At 41.6% G+C, this 19,624-nt stretch overlaps 2 protein-coding genes across 3 annotated transcripts in view; both read left to right on the top strand.

Moving 5' to 3' along the window:
* The first annotated feature begins 8 nt into the window (after positions 1-8).
* On the top strand, positions 9-4,635 carry tmem30b (transmembrane protein 30B). Its single transcript, XM_032500489.1, has 8 exons — positions 9-268; positions 711-908; positions 1,205-1,312; positions 1,431-1,538; positions 1,857-1,947; positions 2,035-2,172; positions 2,445-2,636; positions 4,121-4,635. Exons 2-8 carry the CDS (start codon positions 720-722, stop codon positions 4,297-4,299), a joined length of 1,005 nt encoding a protein of 334 aa, XP_032356380.1. The 5' UTR covers positions 9-268; positions 711-719; the 3' UTR covers positions 4,300-4,635.
* Positions 4,636-5,517: 882 nt separating this feature from the next.
* dync1h1 (dynein, cytoplasmic 1, heavy chain 1) overlaps positions 5,518-19,624 on the top strand; it is a 29,183-nt gene continuing 15,076 nt past the window's right edge. For both annotated transcript variants that reach the window (XM_032500955.1, XM_032500956.1), the window contains exons 1-36: positions 5,518-5,767; positions 6,765-6,852; positions 6,976-7,149; positions 7,287-7,542; positions 7,655-7,841; positions 8,204-8,475; positions 8,657-8,884; positions 9,064-9,717; positions 9,901-10,323; positions 10,454-10,633; positions 11,200-11,349; positions 11,482-11,628; positions 11,841-11,981; positions 12,193-12,369; positions 12,658-12,768; positions 12,924-13,043; positions 13,169-13,408; positions 13,617-13,772; positions 13,948-14,061; positions 14,155-14,265; positions 14,362-14,571; positions 14,717-14,863; positions 14,983-15,149; positions 15,251-15,424; positions 15,577-15,931; positions 16,023-16,217; positions 16,311-16,593; positions 16,708-16,808; positions 16,949-17,108; positions 17,367-17,607; positions 17,698-17,881; positions 17,997-18,209; positions 18,409-18,647; positions 18,755-18,911; positions 19,003-19,227; positions 19,332-19,562. In XM_032500955.1, the coding sequence (XP_032356846.1) occupies positions 5,518-5,767; positions 6,765-6,852; positions 6,976-7,149; positions 7,287-7,542; positions 7,655-7,841; positions 8,204-8,475; positions 8,657-8,884; positions 9,064-9,717; positions 9,901-10,323; positions 10,454-10,633; positions 11,200-11,349; positions 11,482-11,628; positions 11,841-11,981; positions 12,193-12,369; positions 12,658-12,768; positions 12,924-13,043; positions 13,169-13,408; positions 13,617-13,772; positions 13,948-14,061; positions 14,155-14,265; positions 14,362-14,571; positions 14,717-14,863; positions 14,983-15,149; positions 15,251-15,424; positions 15,577-15,931; positions 16,023-16,217; positions 16,311-16,593; positions 16,708-16,808; positions 16,949-17,108; positions 17,367-17,607; positions 17,698-17,881; positions 17,997-18,209; positions 18,409-18,647; positions 18,755-18,911; positions 19,003-19,227; positions 19,332-19,562 (7,461 nt within the window). The remainder of the gene's footprint in view (positions 5,768-6,764; positions 6,853-6,975; positions 7,150-7,286; positions 7,543-7,654; positions 7,842-8,203; positions 8,476-8,656; positions 8,885-9,063; positions 9,718-9,900; positions 10,324-10,453; positions 10,634-11,199; positions 11,350-11,481; positions 11,629-11,840; positions 11,982-12,192; positions 12,370-12,657; positions 12,769-12,923; positions 13,044-13,168; positions 13,409-13,616; positions 13,773-13,947; positions 14,062-14,154; positions 14,266-14,361; positions 14,572-14,716; positions 14,864-14,982; positions 15,150-15,250; positions 15,425-15,576; positions 15,932-16,022; positions 16,218-16,310; positions 16,594-16,707; positions 16,809-16,948; positions 17,109-17,366; positions 17,608-17,697; positions 17,882-17,996; positions 18,210-18,408; positions 18,648-18,754; positions 18,912-19,002; positions 19,228-19,331; positions 19,563-19,624) is intronic.

The raw sequence follows: 19,624 nt of genomic DNA, 5'->3' as shown, positions 1-19,624 counted from the left end.
GCGTTGTTTTTCAGGATACAGAAGTAAAACAATTGGGTTTAAAGTTTCCCTTTTGCTGCTGATCAGCGTTTCCGCGCCGCGTATTTTCCGTCCTTAGACAAACCGCTTCCAGTTTCGCAAACAACAAGCTGACGTCAGTCTGGAGGAAGATGGACAGGGGGGTGGGGATCTACCCGGACAGGTAAAGGTGAGCGCTCTCGCGACTGCTACTCGGGAAAGCCTACCGACGTTTTGACTGCTTTGTTTCTCCATTTTGAGCCGACTGTGTGTAAGTATAACACCTAAAATCTAGATGTGGTGAATATTTAGGCTATGTTTGTGCCTCATCTGAACTATTTAGCTTTACCAGCGTGTTTTAAAGTTTATACGAAAATCATTGGCGAAAAGTCTGTCTGTGCTTTGTTCTTGGCTAATTGGTTCTTTTTGTAGTTAGGCAGACGATGCCAGATTTATTTCGTGTACTGAAGCCTTTTAGGGGTGGGGACATTTGAATATAATGCAAAGTCGTAGCCTAATTCGAAATGAGAGTAGGCACTTGACGTAGCAGACGTGGGGAAGTCTTTAGTGTCAGAACAGGGAAAATAAAGGCTTGTTAGACTGTTTCGCATGTTGCCCATGGCTATTACATTTAAAGTAAGATAGGCTTACTTAGGCTACTACAAGTAAAGCAGTCTTCAAACTGGTGCGCTGATTAACAATCTATCCAACAGAACCAAAACATGGGAAAAGAAGAGCAGGAGTTGGCCAACCGGCCGGACAACACCGCCTTCACTCAGCAGAGGCTTCCGGCATGGCAGCCCATGCTCTCCGCTGGCATTGTCATCCCAGGGTTTGTCCTCATCGGCCTGGCATTCATTGGCATTGGCGTCGCTCTCTTTATCACTTCACGGAGCATCCAGGTGTTGGAGGTATGATTGTGACCACTGAACACATCAATTATTTAGGGGGCATGCTGGAAATTAAGGGTCAGACATTACCAGCAAAAAAGGGAGGAAGACAGGAAAATGTGTTAACTGAGTTGAAACATAGGGGTTGAAAGGAAACAAACCTTTACAAAACAATCCATGTTTTCAGTGTTGAGATGAACTGAACTGTACACTGCTATCTGCTCACTTGTAAGCAATATCACCCTGAGTTCAAAGAGGTGGAGATAGGCGTTGTAGCCATCAATAATTAATAAACTTTCTTGTTTTTTCCTACACAGTTTGACTATACTGGGGTTGAGCAAAACTCACCATGCTTCAACTGCACTGGCCAGAAGGTCTTGAACTGTGTGTGCAACCTGGACTTCTCCATTGACCGTCCATTTACGGTAGCATTGGAGCTTTGCACAAACACACTTGCATACATACGAACTGTAACCCAGTTTAATTGTACTCCTGCTGCTGACACTGACGGCTGTGTTTTTGTGATTCTGTTTTCCTCCACAGGGAACCGTGTTCTTTTATTATGGTTTGTCCAACTACTTCCAGAACTTCAGAAAATACAGTGTGTCCAAAGATGACTCGCAGCTGTATGGAGATATCACTTACTTTAAAGTGGGTCAACAACATAGGATATTTAAGAAAAAAACACTTCACTCTGGTTTTAATGTTTATGGGAAAAACAAAATCAATATGTTCTCAGTTGGAATAAAAATACGTTAAAGAATGGAAAGCAGAATTGAGTATAAATATGCTAAGTTGTCACTTTGGTTTGACATATCGGTGCAGTTCATAGTTTTATTTACACAACCTAAAGCTACATTGGTGGTATCTCATGCAGATGCCCATCTGTCATACAAACTAAAAAATCTGTTTTTTTTATTTATTTTTTTATTTGCACAATAAAAACACTGTTCTCTGTCTCTCTTGAAGAGTCCCAGTGTCACATGTTCACCCTATGACTATGACAGCAACAACCAACCAATTGTACCGTGTGGCTCAATTGCAAACAGCATGTTCAATGGTATGTAAGCACATTTAAATTCATGTGGAATTATGTTTTATTTGCTGTGTTATGGAAGTACTAATTATTGTGCTGTTTTTTTCAAAGACACCTTTAAACTAAATAATATCAATGGATCAAAGGTGGACCTGGTTCCCCTTGATGGAAAAGGCATTGCTTGGTGGACAGACTACAACATCAAATACAGAAACCCCAGCATCACACCTCTGAAGAACGCATTCAACAGTAGTTACTTACTTTATTTACTGTCTGTTCTATTTAAGTAGGACTAGTGTGCAGATTAATTGTTTTTAATGAGGGGTTCCCAGCCTGTTCAACAATAATGGGGTGCTCAAGGAATTTACAAAGTTGTAAAGGAATTTTATTGAAGTGTGCCTAGTATTTTGGACGAAGGGAGTAATTTAGTTTAGTGCAGTAAATAAGGGGTCCTTTTTAGATTAAATAATATTTAGTATTGTTTTATAAACATGAACGCTGACTAAAAGTTTGAATTCCAGACACCGTGAAACCCATATTTTGGTCCAAGCCTGCATATGAGTTGGACACAACAGACCCTGCTAACAATGGCTTCATCAATCAAGATTTCCTGGTGTGGATGAGGAGGGCGGCCTTGCCAAATTTCAGGAAGCTGTATCGGCGTATTGATAAGGGTCTTCCAATTGGAAATTACTCTCTTGCAATTTCCTACAGTATCCTTTTTATACACGTTACAGTTTCTGGAACGATTTTGAAGATGATGCTTGAAGGTATGGGCGATTATGTTTGTTTAACACGAGTTCTGTGTTTGAAGATTACACTAACCATTTTTCACTTGGATCAAATTTCCATTACACAAGTTAGTACTGTTTAGCTTTTTACATCTCACTTGATATAATGCAGGCTTAACGGACACCAAAAATCAATGTCTAAAGCCAAACGTGTCTTTTTCAACATAGTGATACTCATTAATGAGACATTTCACTGGGGCATGTAGATAGCAGCAGCTGTCAGTAGTGCCAAGTGAATGGCCATCAAAACTATGAAATATATAACATTGAGCCATCAAATATCTTGGAAAACCACTGAATTTTATTTTATTCAATATTGAGAAAGGATTCACATGAAAGGGGTGAAAAGGTATTCAAATTCATCACTGTGTTTATGTGTCCTTTTCACATTTGTTGTATGACACTGTGCCATTCCTTGAGTTTGGTATGTGGAAGAGAATGCTTTTTACTTATTTTAAACAGCAAATAAGTCTGGGTAATACATCTCATCGTCATGCTTTAAACAACAACATTTGTGTGGTTAAAGGAGTTTTACACGGTTCAATCCATGTGAGAAGATTTACGAAGCTTGAAATCTACATAATGGGGTCAGCCGTAGACTTAGACCACATGTTTTTTGTGTCACGTCAGAACAATAGCAGCCTAGTCTAACTTGTTTCACGGGTTGGGTGTAGTTCTCTTTTAACTTTGGCAGAGTGAATGCAATGACTCAGGAGTTCCTATAGCTAAGGAAAAACAAGGCAAATTTTCTGGCATATGTAGGTGTGCTAGGCAAATAATCTTTTTGTAATTAATCGCTGTCTACCTGAAGCCATGAAGGCCTATGTAAATACCTCAAAGACATTTTGATTTTGCTTAAGGATCTTACCACTGTGTTTACAAGCTTAAACCCAATAACTACTTGTAAATATTACCAATTTTGATGCAAACCAGACAATTAGAGTTGATTGGATTTATTTTCGCTACAGTTTCCATTCTTTTGTTTAAACATTAGAAATTATTTTTTTGAATATTGAGCCCTGGTTCACTTGTGTAATCTATTACAACGCCAGACAGTTTGCTTTGAAAAGTTTGCACTGCAACAAGTCATTATAATAATGTAACTCAGATGGATTATACAGCTCAAGAATATGTCAAGTCTGCTATCTGATTTAGATACTGTATAATGCTGAAATGAATGGAAGCCAATGCCTTTAAAAAATGTATTCAAAATTCAAGCACAGTCAGATGTACAGGATTAGTAGTAAATGGGTCAAAACATGCAAAACCATTGCATTTTATACAATATCTTAACAGTTTATTTAATACTACAGTGAAGTACTGGCACATGGCCACTTTTTTGTCTTTTTTTTTTTTAAATTACATGTTTCCATTTTTGCTATACATCCTTAACATTTGTCCCCCAGATTATCCTGTTCTGAGCTTTAATGGGAGAAAGAAGGTAGTGTTCAGCAACGTGTCGTGGATGGGTGGCAAGAATGAGTTCCTGGGAATTGCCTACCTCGTGATTGGTTCAATGTGCGTCTTTATGTCCATAGTCATGCTCATCGTCTATGCTAAATTCAAGTTTCCTGAGGAAGACTGAGTGCCTGGTCATTGATTGTCCCCCACTTGTCTGTCAACAGCTGCAAGAGGTGTCTCTTAAATAAGTGCATTACATCAGCACACAACTAGTTGCCTCGTCATATTAGGTCAGTAATAAAATTAAAGCCATAAACCATTTGATAAGCCATATGATACTGGACAACAATGTATACTTAATTGTGAGATGTGTAGTTTAGCTTGGAAATAATGCTTTAAAATGTGGGAATATTCACTCAGGGTTCTGGTTTACAGGCTATGCAAGCTCATGTTTTAACTCTATTGTTTTAGATATTTTACTTTATGTTGATATTTATTTAATAAAACAACATCAAAACCATTCCTCTCTGTCTTATTAGTACATGTAGGTCCCCAGGAAACAGTGAAATTGTGTTTACATTCAGTAATTGTTAAGTCTATGCATAACTGTGAGTCTATGGAAATTTTGATCAGTTTAGCAGTTTTATCCTAACATCTTTATTTCGATTTTAGAGGTCTTCAATTTCACTTTTTCAAATCTAGTACATATCTGCAAGCTTTTGGGCCTTTGCTGTTGTGCTTTCTCAGCTGACTCAAGTCCAAGCTCCAGGTGCTTTTATTATTATGGATGGGTTGGATGTTTGCGTAAAATATGTAGAAGCAATAAACAACTTTTTTATAAGATGCATAACAAATGCATGCATTAATGCATTCATACGTGATAGAATGAGTCTGGAAAAAGTGAACTAATAGCCTACTAATGCTAGTCAAATTGTCTTGATTGTCTCAAAACTATCTTAAGGCAAATATAAGTGTATTATTACTAGATTAGTAAAACCTTTATTAAAGGGTTATCACTTTGTTCATAATAACTGTTGTAAAATCTGGATTGTTTTAGCTAAAGATCATTATAGCTGCGTCATTGGAGGCAACTCCCTTTCTCCCCCTATCCGTCATACACGGTCTATGGTTAAAACAAGAAGAGAGAAAACAAAATTCACTCGATTGCATTGTGGGTATTGTAGTTTATAGCATTTCTTGTTCATTGATTTGCGCAACCTCTTAAACGACAAGTACCACAATCCTTTGCACAAATAAACCTGACGTCCACTGATGCGGCGTTTTGACAGCAGCAGTCAGTCTCTGAGCAGCTCGGTAGACACTGCAGCCAGCGACGTAACGTCAGCCTCGTTTCTTTGTTCACTTTCACAACGCCACCGGTCGTTTTTGACCGCTTCAAAGTATGTCTGACGGTGGGGGGACGGAGGAAAACTCCGGCACCATGGAGGTGTCGGCCGTTCAAACGGTCGCTGATACATCGGTGCTGCAGAAGCACATGAGGAAATTGGTACCGCTGCTCTTGGAAGATGGCGGCGATGCCCCGGCCGCACTGGAAACCGCCCTGGAAGAGAAGAGCGCAGTGGAGCAGATGAAGAAATTTCTGGCCGATCCCCAAGTGCACACCATCCTGGTAGAGAGAAGTGCACTCAAAGGTACATTAAGCAATAAGTGGTCAGCTGGCTAGCTAACATGGTTTGAAAAACAGGACTGTTGCTATTTATACAGTGCTAACGAAACGCAATGAGTCTGCGTTAGCTGTTCATTTCGTCTCCAACAAAATGGCTTTAAACCCAGTGTTAGCTTACTTCGCTTTGTATGAGAGTGAGTATTAGCCTATTTAACGGCAATGTTAACCTAGTTTTTTTTCCTCAATCCATCACATTGTTAAATTTTAGGGCAACTTTGCCACAATAGGTGGGCAAGAGATAACCGAACCAATAACAACACACTCCAGTGAAGGTGCCCAAATGTTTGCTTTCATTTTAAGCAAAACAGTTAATTCATATTTAATGCAAGTTACTTGTTGACAAATGACTGTGCCACAGTGCTAATAACAACACAAGCCCAAATTAAAAAAAAAACAACATCATTGAAAATTCAAAGAGAACGAACTCTTTGTAAAAACTGCAAGTCATGTTGTAGGCTCCTTCTTGGGGTTATATCACGTGAAACCGCTTGTGTCAATGAACACATTATCTTCAGTCTTTTCCTTTCGAATTAATGTAATCCTGAGCTTCAGAGCCGCTTGCCCTTCCCTATGTTTTATGAGTGCTGAACATTGATCCCTTGATACTGCCCATGGAGTCACTGAGTCTAAGCCTGCAGGTTTTTGATTCTATCCATTTTCTTGCACTGAAAATACTGATGCAGCTATGCAGAAGGAGCTGTTTCTTTTCCTACATGCCATGACCTCACAACAAAGAAGGGTGGGGACATAGATGGATGTCAGATTGTCAACCTACTGTGACATGATTCATTGTATTAACTCCTGTCTTGCATCCAAAAGATGTATTTTTTTCCCCCCATCAATAGCAGCAGATACATTTTGTTGGCCTTGAGCAATCAGTCCTTACTGCTTGAATATGAACAATACTTCATTATTTTATAACTTGTTCAGATAAGTCACATTTTTATTTATTCTTCACACAGAGGATGTTGGGGATGAAGGAGAGGAGGAGAAGGAATGCATTACTTATAATATCAGCACTGACATACACTACGGGATAAAGTCCAACAGGTAAAGGATCCATCTAATGCACTGAACAGATGTCTTCTTTTCAGCCATACACAGTCTCCCTTTCTATATATATATTTTTTTATTTAGTTCTGTTAATTCTTAACTGAATGTTCTTCCCTGCAGCTTGGCTTTCATCAAGAGGGCAATCGTCATTGATGCAGACAAGCCCATATCAACCCAAGTTCGAGTTCTGACCTTGAGTGAGGACTCTCCCTACGAGACACTCCATTCTTTCATCAGCAATGCTGTCGCTCCTTTCTTCAAGTCCTACATCCGCGAGTCTGGCAAGGCAGACAGGTAATCCCCAAAATGTGTCTTGTATTTAGATTAAAACCTTTTATCAAGTGAACTGGATCATTAACTCTGCATAGAGACATAATGTAACTTTGATGGGAGAATTCACCTGCAATATCATCTCTGTCCTAACCTTCTAGAGATGGGGATAAGATGGCTCCATCAGTGGAGAAAAAGATTGCTGAGCTGGAGATGGGCCTTCTCCACCTGCAGCAGAACATTGAGATTCCTGAGATCAGCCTGCTCATCCACCCCATCATCACAAACATCGCCAAGCAGTGCTATGAGCGTGGGGAGAAGCCCAAGGTCACAGACTTTGGCGACAAAGTTGAGGACCCAACCTTCCTTAACCAGCTGCAATCTGGAGTCAACCGCTGGATTAGGGAGATCCAAAAGGTAAAAGGTTTTCCCGTATTTGTTTTTTTGAATTTCATAACAAGCATATGGAAAGTTGTTTTTTGTACTCACCACTGGGTTTATTTTTTCTCCTCCACCCAACCTTTATCAGGTGACAAAGCTTGATCGTGACCCAGCTTCTGGTACAGCCTTGCAAGAGATCAGTTTCTGGCTGAATCTGGAGAGAGCCCTCAACAGGATCCAGGAGAAGAGAGAGAGCCCTGAGGTTCTTCTCACACTGGATATACTTAAACACGGCAAACGTTTCCATGCTACTGTCAGCTTTGACACCGACACTGGTGAGTGACATTCCGTCAAAACAAAATTTTCCTGGTCTTGTTTAGGTTTGGTATCGAGATCCGGTGCTAATACGGCACCGGTAGCCGGCAGCCGGTACCGTTAGCCTACCTTTAGCTAGCCCCTGGATTAAACACAGTTAAAATGCTGACAGCTAAACGGTGTAAAGTGTGACTATATTTCACTATAGAGGATTCCAACAGCGGACATATATATACGCATATACACAGAATCGGTTTAGGCATTGCTTAAAAAGTAGCGGTATTGGAAAAATGCAACCCTAGTCTTGGTTCATGTCTGCTGCCTTTTCTGACAGTATAGTTTTACAGTATGATTAATTGTTTATCCTTTCTGCTTCTCACAGGTCTAAAACAGGCTGTAGAAACAGTCAATGACTACAATCCTCTGATGAAGGACTTCCCTCTCAATGACCTGCTCTCTGCTTCGGAGCTTGATAAGATCCGCCAGGCCCTGATGGCTATATTCACTCACTTGAAAAAGATTAGGAACACCAAGTACCCAATCCAGAGAGCTCTTCGTCTTGTAGAGGCCATCTCCAGGGACTTGAGCTCCCAGCTCCTTAAGGTGTTGGGCACCAGGAAGCTCATGCATGTTGCCTATGAGGAATTTGAAAAGGTTGGTGTGGTTTGGTCTCTAGAATAAACTAAAATCAACCCTTTATTAATCCCTAAGAAGTGTGTTTTATTAAGAGGCCCATTAGCTTCTGTCTGTCTTAAACAAGCTACACTGCCTGGTGTCTTAGTACACACAAAAAATGATACATCTTCCTAAATGTCCTTTTAACATCGATTTGCAGGTGATGGTGGCATGCTTTGAGGTGTTCCAGACCTGGGAGGATGAGTATGAGAAACTGCAGGTGCTTTTGAGGGACATTGTGAAGAGAAAGAGAGAGGAGAACTTGAAGATGGTGTGGCGCTTGAGCCCAGCTCACAGGAAGCTCCAATCACGTCTGGATCACATGAGACGTTTCAGAAGACAGCATGAGCAGTTGAGGGCTGTAATTGTCCGTGTGCTGAGGCCTCAGGTGAAGTACCATCAGCATCTGTAATGGACATGCTTAAACTGGCAAGCATGTCTTGCCATTATTGACTTCATGATCCGTATAATGTTGTTTTTCTGTAGATCCCGATAAAATGGAATTATCTAGTTTTGTCCAAACTTGATTGAGAATTTTTTTTCATTTTTTTTACTTTTTGTTGCCAGGTTTCTGCTGTGCCACAACACGCCCCTGGAGAGACAGTTGAGCCTCAAGATCTGAAGGTAGCTGGAGTTCTCTTTGATGCTGCTGATGCCAATGCTATCGAGGAGGTCAACTTGGCATATGAAAATGTCAAAGAGGTCGATGGTCTGGATGTGTCTAAGGAAGGCATGGAAGCCTGGGAAGCTGCCATGAAGCGTTACGATGAACGCATCGACCGCGTGGAGACCCGTATCACTGCCCGGCTGCGTGATCAGCTGGGAACCGCCAAAAACGCCAACGAAATGTTCCGCATCTTCTCCCGCTTCAATGCTCTCTTTGTGCGTCCCCACATCCGCGGTGCCATTCGGGAGTACCAGACGCAGCTCATCCAGCGTGTGAAAGATGACATTGAGTCACTGCATGACAAGTTTAAAGTACAGTACCCTCAGAGCCAGGCCTGTAAGATGAGCCATGTCCGAGACCTGCCACCTGTGTCTGGCTCCATCATCTGGGCAAAGCAGATCGACCGTCAGCTGACTGCATATATGAAGAGAGTGGAGGATGTTCTGGGAAAAGGCTGGGAGAACCATGTAGAGGGGCTGAAGCTGAAGCAGGATGGAGATAGCTTCAGGGCGAAACTCAATACTCAAGAGATATTTGATGACTGGGCTCGCAAGGTATGAATCTAAATATAGACATTGATGTTTTGTAGCACTTTTCATCCAATATTTTAAAAATTTTCCAGTTTTTGCCTCTCAACATGCATGTTCTCATTGTTTTGTCAACTCTCTTTTTTCTTTTTTCTTTTTTTTTTATAGTGTTTTTTTTAATATTTGTTACTCCTTTCTGTTGTAAATCAGGTGCAGCAGCGTAACCTTGGTGTGTCTGGCCGCATCTTCACAATTGAGAGTACTCGTGCCCGTGGACGTACCGGAAACATGCTCAAGCTTAAGGTCAACTTCCTCCCAGAGATCATCACCTTGTCCAAAGAGGTCCGCAACCTCAAGTGGTTAAGCTTCCGTGTTCCTTTGGCCATCGTCAACAAAGCCCACCAAGCTAACCAGCTGTACCCATTTGCCATTTCTTTGATCGAGAGTGTGCGCACCTACGAGCGCACGTGTGAGAAGGTGGAGGAGAGGTCCTCCATCTCCCTGCTGGTGGCTGGGCTTAAGAAAGAAGTTCAGGCTCTCGTTACGGAAGGCATCACTCTGGTCTGGGAGTCCTACAAGCTGGATCCCTATGTTCAGAGGCTGGCTGAGACAGTCTTTAACTTCCAGGAAAAGGTCAGTGTGTCACTATAAAATACATAAGTACAGACTCTCCTTAGTGTCATTTTAGAATGAAACAAGTGCTTTTGTTTAATTGTCCCCTTATAGTCAATATTCTAATGTTTTTGTTGTATGTTGTTTCCAGGTGGATGACCTCTTACTGATTGAGGAGAAAATAGATCTTGAGGTTCGCTCTTTGGAGACCTGCATGTTCGAGAACAAGACCTTCTCTGACATCCTCAACCGAGTCCAGAAGGCTGTTGACGACCTCAATCTCCACTCCTATTCCAACCTGCCCATCTGGGTCAACAAGCTCGACATCGAGGTTGGCACCAAAAAACAATACAAGGATTATTTGTTCTATATGTTCAGTTGGATTGTGGCTGGTTGAGTCCAAATGGAAATACCCTGAACATTTTAACCCTTGTGTTGTCTTCCTGTCGTGCATGCAACGTTTTGTTTTTCTGGTTCATAATTCAAAATTAAAACTTAGTTTGAATGTTTTGGTCATCTTTTTAGAACAAAGTTTTGCCTCTTTTCTAATGTTTAATTGAATTTTTCTGCACTTTTTTATGTTTTTTTTCCCCCTGCACATTATTTAAGGTTTTTTTGTCACTTTCTTTTTAATGTTCTTTTAGATTTCTTTTTTCTTTTTCAAAAGCCATAAAATCAAATTAAACACTCAAATTCTATGTAAACAGTGAGCTGATCATTCATTTTACTTGTGAAGAGCATTGTAGGGAACCATCCTAAATTTCGGATATATAAACTGTTTTTAAAAATGGGTCAAATTTGACTCAAGGACAACATTAGGGTTAACTTTTTGTTTCTTGTGACATAAGGTTGGTCTGAATGGTTTTCAAATTGTATTTTTTTTGTTATGTTTCATAGATTGAACGTATCCTGGGAGTGCGTCTGCAGGCTGGCCTTAAAGCCTGGACCCAGGTGCTCCGTGGCCAGGTAGAGGACAAAGCCGATGTGGACATGGACACAGAGGCTCCACAAGTGAGCCACAAACCTGGAGGGGAGCCCAGGATCAAGGTATTAATGGTCACTGTAGTAATTGACTTATGCCATGTTTTGATTTAATGATTAAATATTTCTTATAAAACCCTGGGAAACCTTGTATTTCTGGACACAGCAGAACAACAAACTGTTCTGTTCTTTTCCCAGAATGTTGTCCATGAGCTGAGGATTACTAACCAGGTGATCTACCTGAACCCACCGATTGAAGACTGTCGCTACAAGCTCTACCAGGAGATGTTTGCCTGGAAGATGGTTGTCCTTTCTCTACCCAGGATTCAGAGCCAGCGATACCAGGTAAAGGATGTTTGAACAGTTTGAGTAGTAGGACTTTAATTTCTACTGCAGAAAGTCATGAGAATGGATGTCTGAATGTCTGTATCTACCTAACATAAAATAAGCTCCGTTTTATTTTAGTTCAAATATGATGCATTGAGAGAATAATTTATGTTGTTTTATTGCACTTGTGCTGTTGCCTTGATCTAAATAAATCTGTCCTTCCTCACCAGGTGGGAGTCCATTATGAACTGTCAGAGGAAGAGAAATTCTACAGAAATGCCCTGACCAGGATGCCAGATGGCCCTGCAGGCTTAGAGGAGGCCTACAATGCAGTTGAAGACATTGTCAGTGAGGTGGAGCAGTATGTCAAGGTAAGAGTCCTCTACATTGTGTTATCATATCTTAGGTTTACTTCTGATAGAAATACTTTGTTTGAGGACCAAATTGAAAGAAATTAAATGCCAAACTACGGTATTCTTTTGTACATCTTCGTCATGTTTTTATATCATAAACATGCATAAAATACACTTTCATGAATATTAGATTGAGTATCCATCTCTTTTCTTTGTCGCCCCTGTGCAGGTGTGGCTGCAGTACCAGTGCTTGTGGGACATGCAAGCCGAGAACATCTACAACCGTCTGGGTGAAGACCTCACCAAGTGGCAGGCCTTGTTGGTTCAGATCCGCAAAGCACGTGGAACCTTTGACAATGCAGAGACACGGAAAGAGTTTGGACCTGTGGTTATCGACTATGGCAAGGTAATAATTATTGAGAGTTCCAGGTGTTCATGTTAAGAGATTACATGTAATTATCATCAAAACGAGACATTTTAGATAAAATATTTTCTTTTCTTTTTTAAACATTATTGTAAGGCACAACGTGTGAAATCTTTTACTTAAACCCCCTTATTTGTGCAAATTAGTTTCATTACAATGCATATTTTTTTGTTTTGTAATGTACATGCTACTGCTCCATCTTCTACAATGAATTTCCTTTTGTATGTATTTGTGTTATTATCAAATGTTCGTATTTGTCCCTGACAACAGGTCCAGTCCAAGGTGAACTTGAAGTACGACTCCTGGCACAAAGAAGTGCTCAGCAAGTTTGGCCAGATGCTTGGCCAAAACATGCAGGACTTCCATTCCCAGATCTCCAAGGTAACACATAATATGATTGAAAAATTGTTCCTTTGACCAGTTTAGTAACGTTTATTTCCAAGAGCAACTTATCGGAAGATTATTCTATGAACAGGATTTTAAAAAAAAAGAAAAAAAAATGTCTCCTATTACTTTTCTTTTTGTTTCCACAATAGTCCCGTCAAGAACTGGAGCAACATTCTGTGGACACGGCAAGCACTTCAGATGCTGTCAACTTCATAACATATGTCCAGACGCTGAAGCGCAAGATCAAACAGTTTGAGAAAAATGTAGATGTAAGTACTCTAAAACAGTAATTGATTTATTCGATTATTTTTTTTCTTCATTCTTTTGCATCACTCCATGCTTCATTAAAAATAGTTTAGGGTTCTAATCAGATTCTCCCTCCTTTCACCCATAGTTGTTCCGTAATGGACAGCGTTTGCTGGAGAAGCAGAGATTCCAGTTCCCTCCATCTTGGCTCTACATTGACAACATCGAAGGTGAATGGGGGGCCTTCAGTGACATAATGAAGCGCAAGGATACCGCTATCCAGCAGCAGGTGGCCAACCTGCAGATGAAGATTGTCCAGGAGGACAAAGCTGTGGAAAACCGCACCACTGACTTGCTCAATGACTGGGAGAAGACCAAACCAGTTGCTGTAAGAGAAATTAATTGAAATTAAATTTGAAATACAGTACAGTCACCCCTAGATGGATTGTTAAATTAGAATACCATTCGCAGTTGAAGCATTTGCTGTTGTGACTGAAATAACCTTATCAAATCTTTTTTTAAACTATAAATTAAAAAATAATAAAATATTTAAAAAAAATTGGCTTTATTGATGAATGGATAATGTGTTTCAACAGGGTAACCTGCGTCCAGAGGAGGCTCTTCAGTCTCTGACTATCTATGAAGGCAACTTTGGCCGTCTGAAGGTTGAAAGAGAGAAGTGTGCCCGAGCAAAAGAAGCTCTGGAGCTCACTGACACTGGCCTACTCAGTGGCAGTGAAGAGAGGGTGCAGGTAATGCCAGCAAACATTCACATAAAAGCATTTTTAAATCACCAAGTAAAAGACAACAAGTATCTCACAAACATCTAGCAGACACTCATTTGAAATTGGAGTAATTTGTTTTAACCCACTATGCAGAAGTTACAGCTTTCTTTGGACTAATTTCTGTCTTTGTGGAAACTTGTAGGTGGCACTAGAGGAGCTGCATGACCTGAAGGAGGTTTGGTCTGAGCTGTCAAAGGTCTGGGAGCAGATTGACCAGATGAAAGAGCAGCCGTGGGTGTCTGTACAGCCTCGCAAGGTAACAAATCCACTATAATAATTCAATCGCTACGGTTAATTTAAATAATTCTTAGTGTATAACTATTCTTTTGTTGGTGTCGTGTGTTTGTAGCTTCGCCAGAGTCTGGATGGTCTTCTGAACCAGCTGAAGAACTTCCAAGCAAGACTGAGACAGTATGCTTCCTATGAGTTTGTCCAGAGGCTGCTTAAAGGATACTTGAAGGTCAGGCAGATATTTTCAACTCAGCAGCCATTTTGACTCAGAATAAAACTTAAAAATGGGTTATTAATTGCTCTACCTATTCCTTTCTCCCACCAGGTTAACATGTTGGTGATTGAGCTGAAATCAGAGGCTCTGAAGGACCGCCACTGGAAGCAACTGATGAAGCGTTTGCATGTAAACTGGGTCCCGTCAGAGCTGACCCTGGGACAGATCTGGGATGTGGATCTGCAGAGGAACGAGATGGTGGTGAAGGATGTCCTCCTCGTAGCCCAGGGAGAGATGGCTTTGGAGGAGTTCCTCAAACAGGTGAAAAGAGAGGGCCTTTAAGAGATGATGCAATGTAGTTGTGATGCTCATAGGAGGCCACTAATTAAAGATTCAAATCCAAATGATTGTAAATTACTGTGGTTTGTAGACCTTCTAATAACAATTCTGTGTTTTTGGCCCTCAGATTCGTGAAGTGTGGAACTCGTATGAGCTCGACCTGGTGAACTACCAGAACAAGTGTCGTCTAATTAGAGGCTGGGATGACCTCTTCAACAAGGTCAAAGAACATATCAACAGTGTGTCTGCCATGAAATTGTCTCCATACTACAAGGTAAACCCAGTTACATGTTGCGTCACTAAGACTTTAATAATATTTAAGTTTTGACATCATCAACACCTTGCTCCTCCTCTTCTTCTTTTTTTTTTTTTTTTTTTTTTTTTTTCTCCAAGGTGTTTGAGGAAGATGCTCTGAGCTGGGAGGATAAGCTGAATCGCATCATGGCTCTGTTTGATGTTTGGATTGACGTTCAACGTCGTTGGGTCTATCTGGAAGGCATCTTCACTGGCAGTGCTGACATCAAACATCTGCTGCCTGTAGAAACCCAGAGATTCCAGAGGTAAATGAAGGACCCTTATTTTTCCACTCTATTTTATCAGACCTGAATTTATTTATGAATAAATAAACACTTACTAATATGTCTCTGTTTTTTTTCCACAGTATCAGCACAGAGTTCTTGGCCCTGATGAAGAAGGTGACAAAGTCTCCTTTAGTGATGGATGTGCTGAACATACAGGGAGTGCAGAGGTCTCTGGAGCGACTCGCTGACCTTCTGGGAAAAATCCAGAAAGCCCTTGGAGAATACTTGGAGAGAGAGAGATCCTCATTTCCAAGGTAAGATGATTAAATGGGTTTTATATGTGCACACAAAACACATAGCTTATACGTTTATGGCTTTGTTGAATATTCAGAAATCCTTTCACTGATCAATACATTTATTAATTAACTATCTTTTAATTGATCAATCTCATTCTTTTTGTTTCCAGGTTTTACTTTGTGGGAGATGAGGACCTGCTCGAAATCATTGGCAACAGTAAGAATGTGGCCAAACTGCAGAAGCACTTCAAGAAGATGTTTGCAGGTGTTTCCAGCATCTTGCTCAACGAGGACAACACTGTGGTGCTGGGAATCTCTTCCCGCGAGGGTGAGGAGATACACTACAAGACACCAGTCTCCATCACAGAGCACCCCAAGATCAACGAGTGGCTGACGCTGGTGGAGAAAGAGATGAGGGTGACGCTGGCCAAGCTGTTGGCGGAGTCTGTCACAGAGGTCACATCCTTCAACAAAGGCGCCGCCATTGACCTGAATCAGTACATCAACTGGATTGATCGTTACCAGGTTGGTTTTAGGAGCATTCGTTCTAAACACATTTCAACATATCAGCAATGTGTTGATTTAATTTGATCTTATCCGTTTTGTCTCATTACAGGCCCAGCTGGTGGTCCTATCTACTCAGATCGCCTGGTCTGAGAACATTGATTATGCCTTGACCACCATCTCTGGTGGTGGGGACATTAACCTAATGCAGGGAGTGCTGTCAAATGTGCAGGCCACCCTTAACGTGTTGGCTGACACCGTGCTGATGGAGCAGCCTCCACTCCGCAGGAGGAAGCTGGAGCACCTGGTTAGAATGATTAATTTAGTTTTAAAGTAGATTTAAAACAAAAAGTTGTCCAATGGAAAGTGTGTCTGATATCTGTTTTCTGCTCCATCTTAGATCACCGAGCTGGTGCATCAACGTGATGTGACGAGATCTCTAATTAAGAACAAGATCGACAACCCCAAGTCCTTTGAGTGGCTCAGCCAGATGCGCTTCTATTTTGACCCCAAGCAGACAGATGTCCTGCAACAGCTGTCTATTCAGATGGCCAATGCCAAGTTTAACTATGGCTTTGAGTACTTGGGTGTCCAGGACAAGCTCGTCCAAACCCCTCTGACAGACCGCTGCTATCTCACCATGACCCAGGCTCTTGAGGCCCGCCTTGGAGGGTCACCATTTGGTATGAAAGTTTTGTGTTTTTTTTTACTCGTAAGAAATGGAGATTTAGATTTTTAAGAAAATTACATGTTTACATATAAAACAATTAACTTCACTGAGTTTGTCTTCCATCTAGGTCCTGCCGGCACAGGAAAGACTGAATCAGTCAAAGCTCTTGGTCACCAGCTTGGCCGCTTCGTCCTGGTCTTCAACTGTGATGAGACATTTGACTTCCAGGTACGTAACTACACACAGATTCTTCATTCCTTGGCTATTTTAGAAAGGACATCAACAGAGACATTTTTTTTATAGTATTTACCTGTTTCCCATGTTCATGTAACTTACAAATCTCTTTTGTTGACCTCCTCTTTTTTTAGGCCATGGGTCGTATCTTCGTAGGTCTATGCCAGGTGGGAGCATGGGGCTGCTTTGACGAGTTCAATCGTTTGGAGGAGAGAATGCTCTCTGCTGTATCCCAGCAGGTCCAGTACATCCAGGTGGCCTTGAGGGAGCACAGCAACCCCAACAGAGACAGGAGTATGTATAATATGTGTGGATACTTAGGTGTCATTATGTCGAAGGAGACTGTACTTTATTAAAGAAAATGTTGTGATTCAACTTAGTATCCATGAGCAACATTTGCCAAGTCAATAGATTACTAAAAAACAGCACTGCAGAGTGAAATGTTTAAAGCATACAATTCAGATGAGATACAGCCAATCAGTCTGTAAACACATTTTTTAAATTTTACATGAGAACTGCCTGGTAAATAACTACACATCTCTCACCCCTCAGGTGTGCCAGTCACCACAGAGCTCTTGAACAAGCAGGTAAAGGTCAGTCCAGACATGGCCATCTTCATTACCATGAACCCTGGCTACGCTGGCCGCTCCAACCTGCCAGACAATCTGAAGAAGCTGTTCCGCAGTTTGGCCATGACCAAGCCCGACCGCCAGCTCATTGCCCAGGTCATGCTCTACTCCCAAGGTTTCCGTACAGCCGAGATCCTGGCCAAGAAGATTGTGCCCTTCTTCAAGTATGTACTGTTTAAGAAAAATGTACATAGTTTGAGGAAAATTTGAGGTGTTATTTTTTTCTCTAAATTTATCCCATTCATCTGTTTCAGACTGTGTGATGAGCAGCTGTCATCCCAGAGTCACTACGATTTTGGCCTCCGAGCTCTCAAGAGCGTGCTGATCAGTGCTGGTAATGTCAAGCGTGAGCGCATCCAGAAGATCAAAAGGGAGAAGCTAGAGCGCGGAGAGGTTGTTGATGAAAATGACATTGCTGAGAACCTTCCCGAACAGGAGGTAAAGAAAATTTCAAATTGTAGAACTTGCTTTTTTCTGTATTGTTTTGATTTGGCAAATTAGTCTTTAGAATCGAGCCAGAGATTTGAGGAGCATGAATGTCTTGTTTCTATAGATCCTGATCCAGAGTGTGTGCGAGACGATGGTTCCCAAACTGGTGGCGGAGGACATCCCTCTGCTGTTCAGCCTGCTTTCAGATGTCTTCCCTGGAGTCCAGTACATGCGTGGAGAGATGACTGCGCTAAGGGAGGAGCTGAAGAAAGTCTGCGCAGAGATGTATCTCACCTACGGAGATGGTGACGATGTGGGCAGCAACTGGGTGGAGAAGGTATGTAGCTAAACTCAGTCAACATATACTGTACGTTATTGAGTGTGCCTACACACAATGAGTTATGCAGCCCTGCTATCTTCTTCTAGAAGTCTCCAACATTGCTAGGGTCAAATCCCTGTTTGACAGCGAAGTATTTAAGATGCATTGTAAGTAGATACTCAAATTTTCTGAAACTTTGTCATTCATCTTCTTGCAGGTGCTTCAGCTGTTCCAAATCACACAGATCAACCACGGTTTGATGATGGTGGGACCTTCTGGTAGTGGGAAGACCATGGCATGGAGGGTGCTGCTCAAGGCCCTGGAAAGGCTGGAGGGTGTTGAGGGTGTGGCCCACATAATTGACCCCAAGGCCATCAGCAAGGACCACCTGTATGGAACCCTAGACCCCAACACCCGTGAATGGACAGATGGCTTGTTCACACACATCCTCAGAAAGTCAGTTCTGTAACACAGTTCATTGTAAAGAGTATAAATCAACTCAGTTCAGCTTTATCTTCTAAACATGACTCTTTTAAAAATAACTTTATTTCTTTCAATTTTAGGATTATTGACAATGTTAGAGGTGAACTGCAGAAGCGTCAGTGGATTATATTTGATGGTGATGTTGACCCTGAGTGGGTTGAAAATCTTAACTCTGTCCTGGATGACAACAAGTTGCTGACTCTTCCCAATGGAGAGCGTCTCAGTTTGCCACCAAATGTAAGAACATAACACTTCAGACACTCATGTCTGTTGTTTTCTCATGATGGTCTAAGCTGTATTGACCTGGAATTATTCCCTCTCTCCCCAGGTACGTGTAATGTTTGAAGTACAGGACCTGAAGTACGCCACCCTGGCCACTGTGTCGCGCTGTGGTATGGTCTGGTTCAGTGAGGATGTCCTTAGTACAGACATGATCTTTAACCACTTCCTGGCTCGCATTCGCAGCATCCCATTAGACGAGGGAGAGGATGAAGCTCAGCGCCAGAGGAAGGGCACAGAAGACGAGGAAGAGGCTGCATCACCAATGTTGCAGGTAATTAAAGGAATTACAAAACAAGGTAAATAGCAGCAGTTCATTCAAGAAGAATATTATGACATTTTGTCTTAATTGATACCCTATTGCATGTTCTACTCTAGATTCAGCGTGATACTGCAGCTGTCCTGCAGTCTTACTTCACCTCCACAGGCCTGGTGATCAAGGCCTTAGAGCATGCCTCCAAGATGGAGCACATCATGGACTTCACCCGTCTGCGCTGCTTGGGTTCCCTGTTCTCAATGCTGCACCAGGCCTGCCGTAATGTGGCACTCTACAACAACAACCATCCTGACTTCCCCATGCCCATTGATCAGCTGGAAAGATACATGCAGGTAATGTTCTGCTCGCCGTATAACTGAGAGAAGCATACGTGTCTTATTGTCGTTAAATAAAC

Source organism: Etheostoma spectabile, chromosome 20 (genome assembly GCF_008692095.1).
Source record: "Etheostoma spectabile isolate EspeVRDwgs_2016 chromosome 20, UIUC_Espe_1.0, whole genome shotgun sequence".
Lineage (NCBI taxonomy): Eukaryota > Metazoa > Chordata > Actinopteri > Perciformes > Percidae > Etheostoma > Etheostoma spectabile.
Note: the sequence above shows the minus strand (reverse complement) of the source record. Positions and strands in the feature narration are given on the sequence as shown.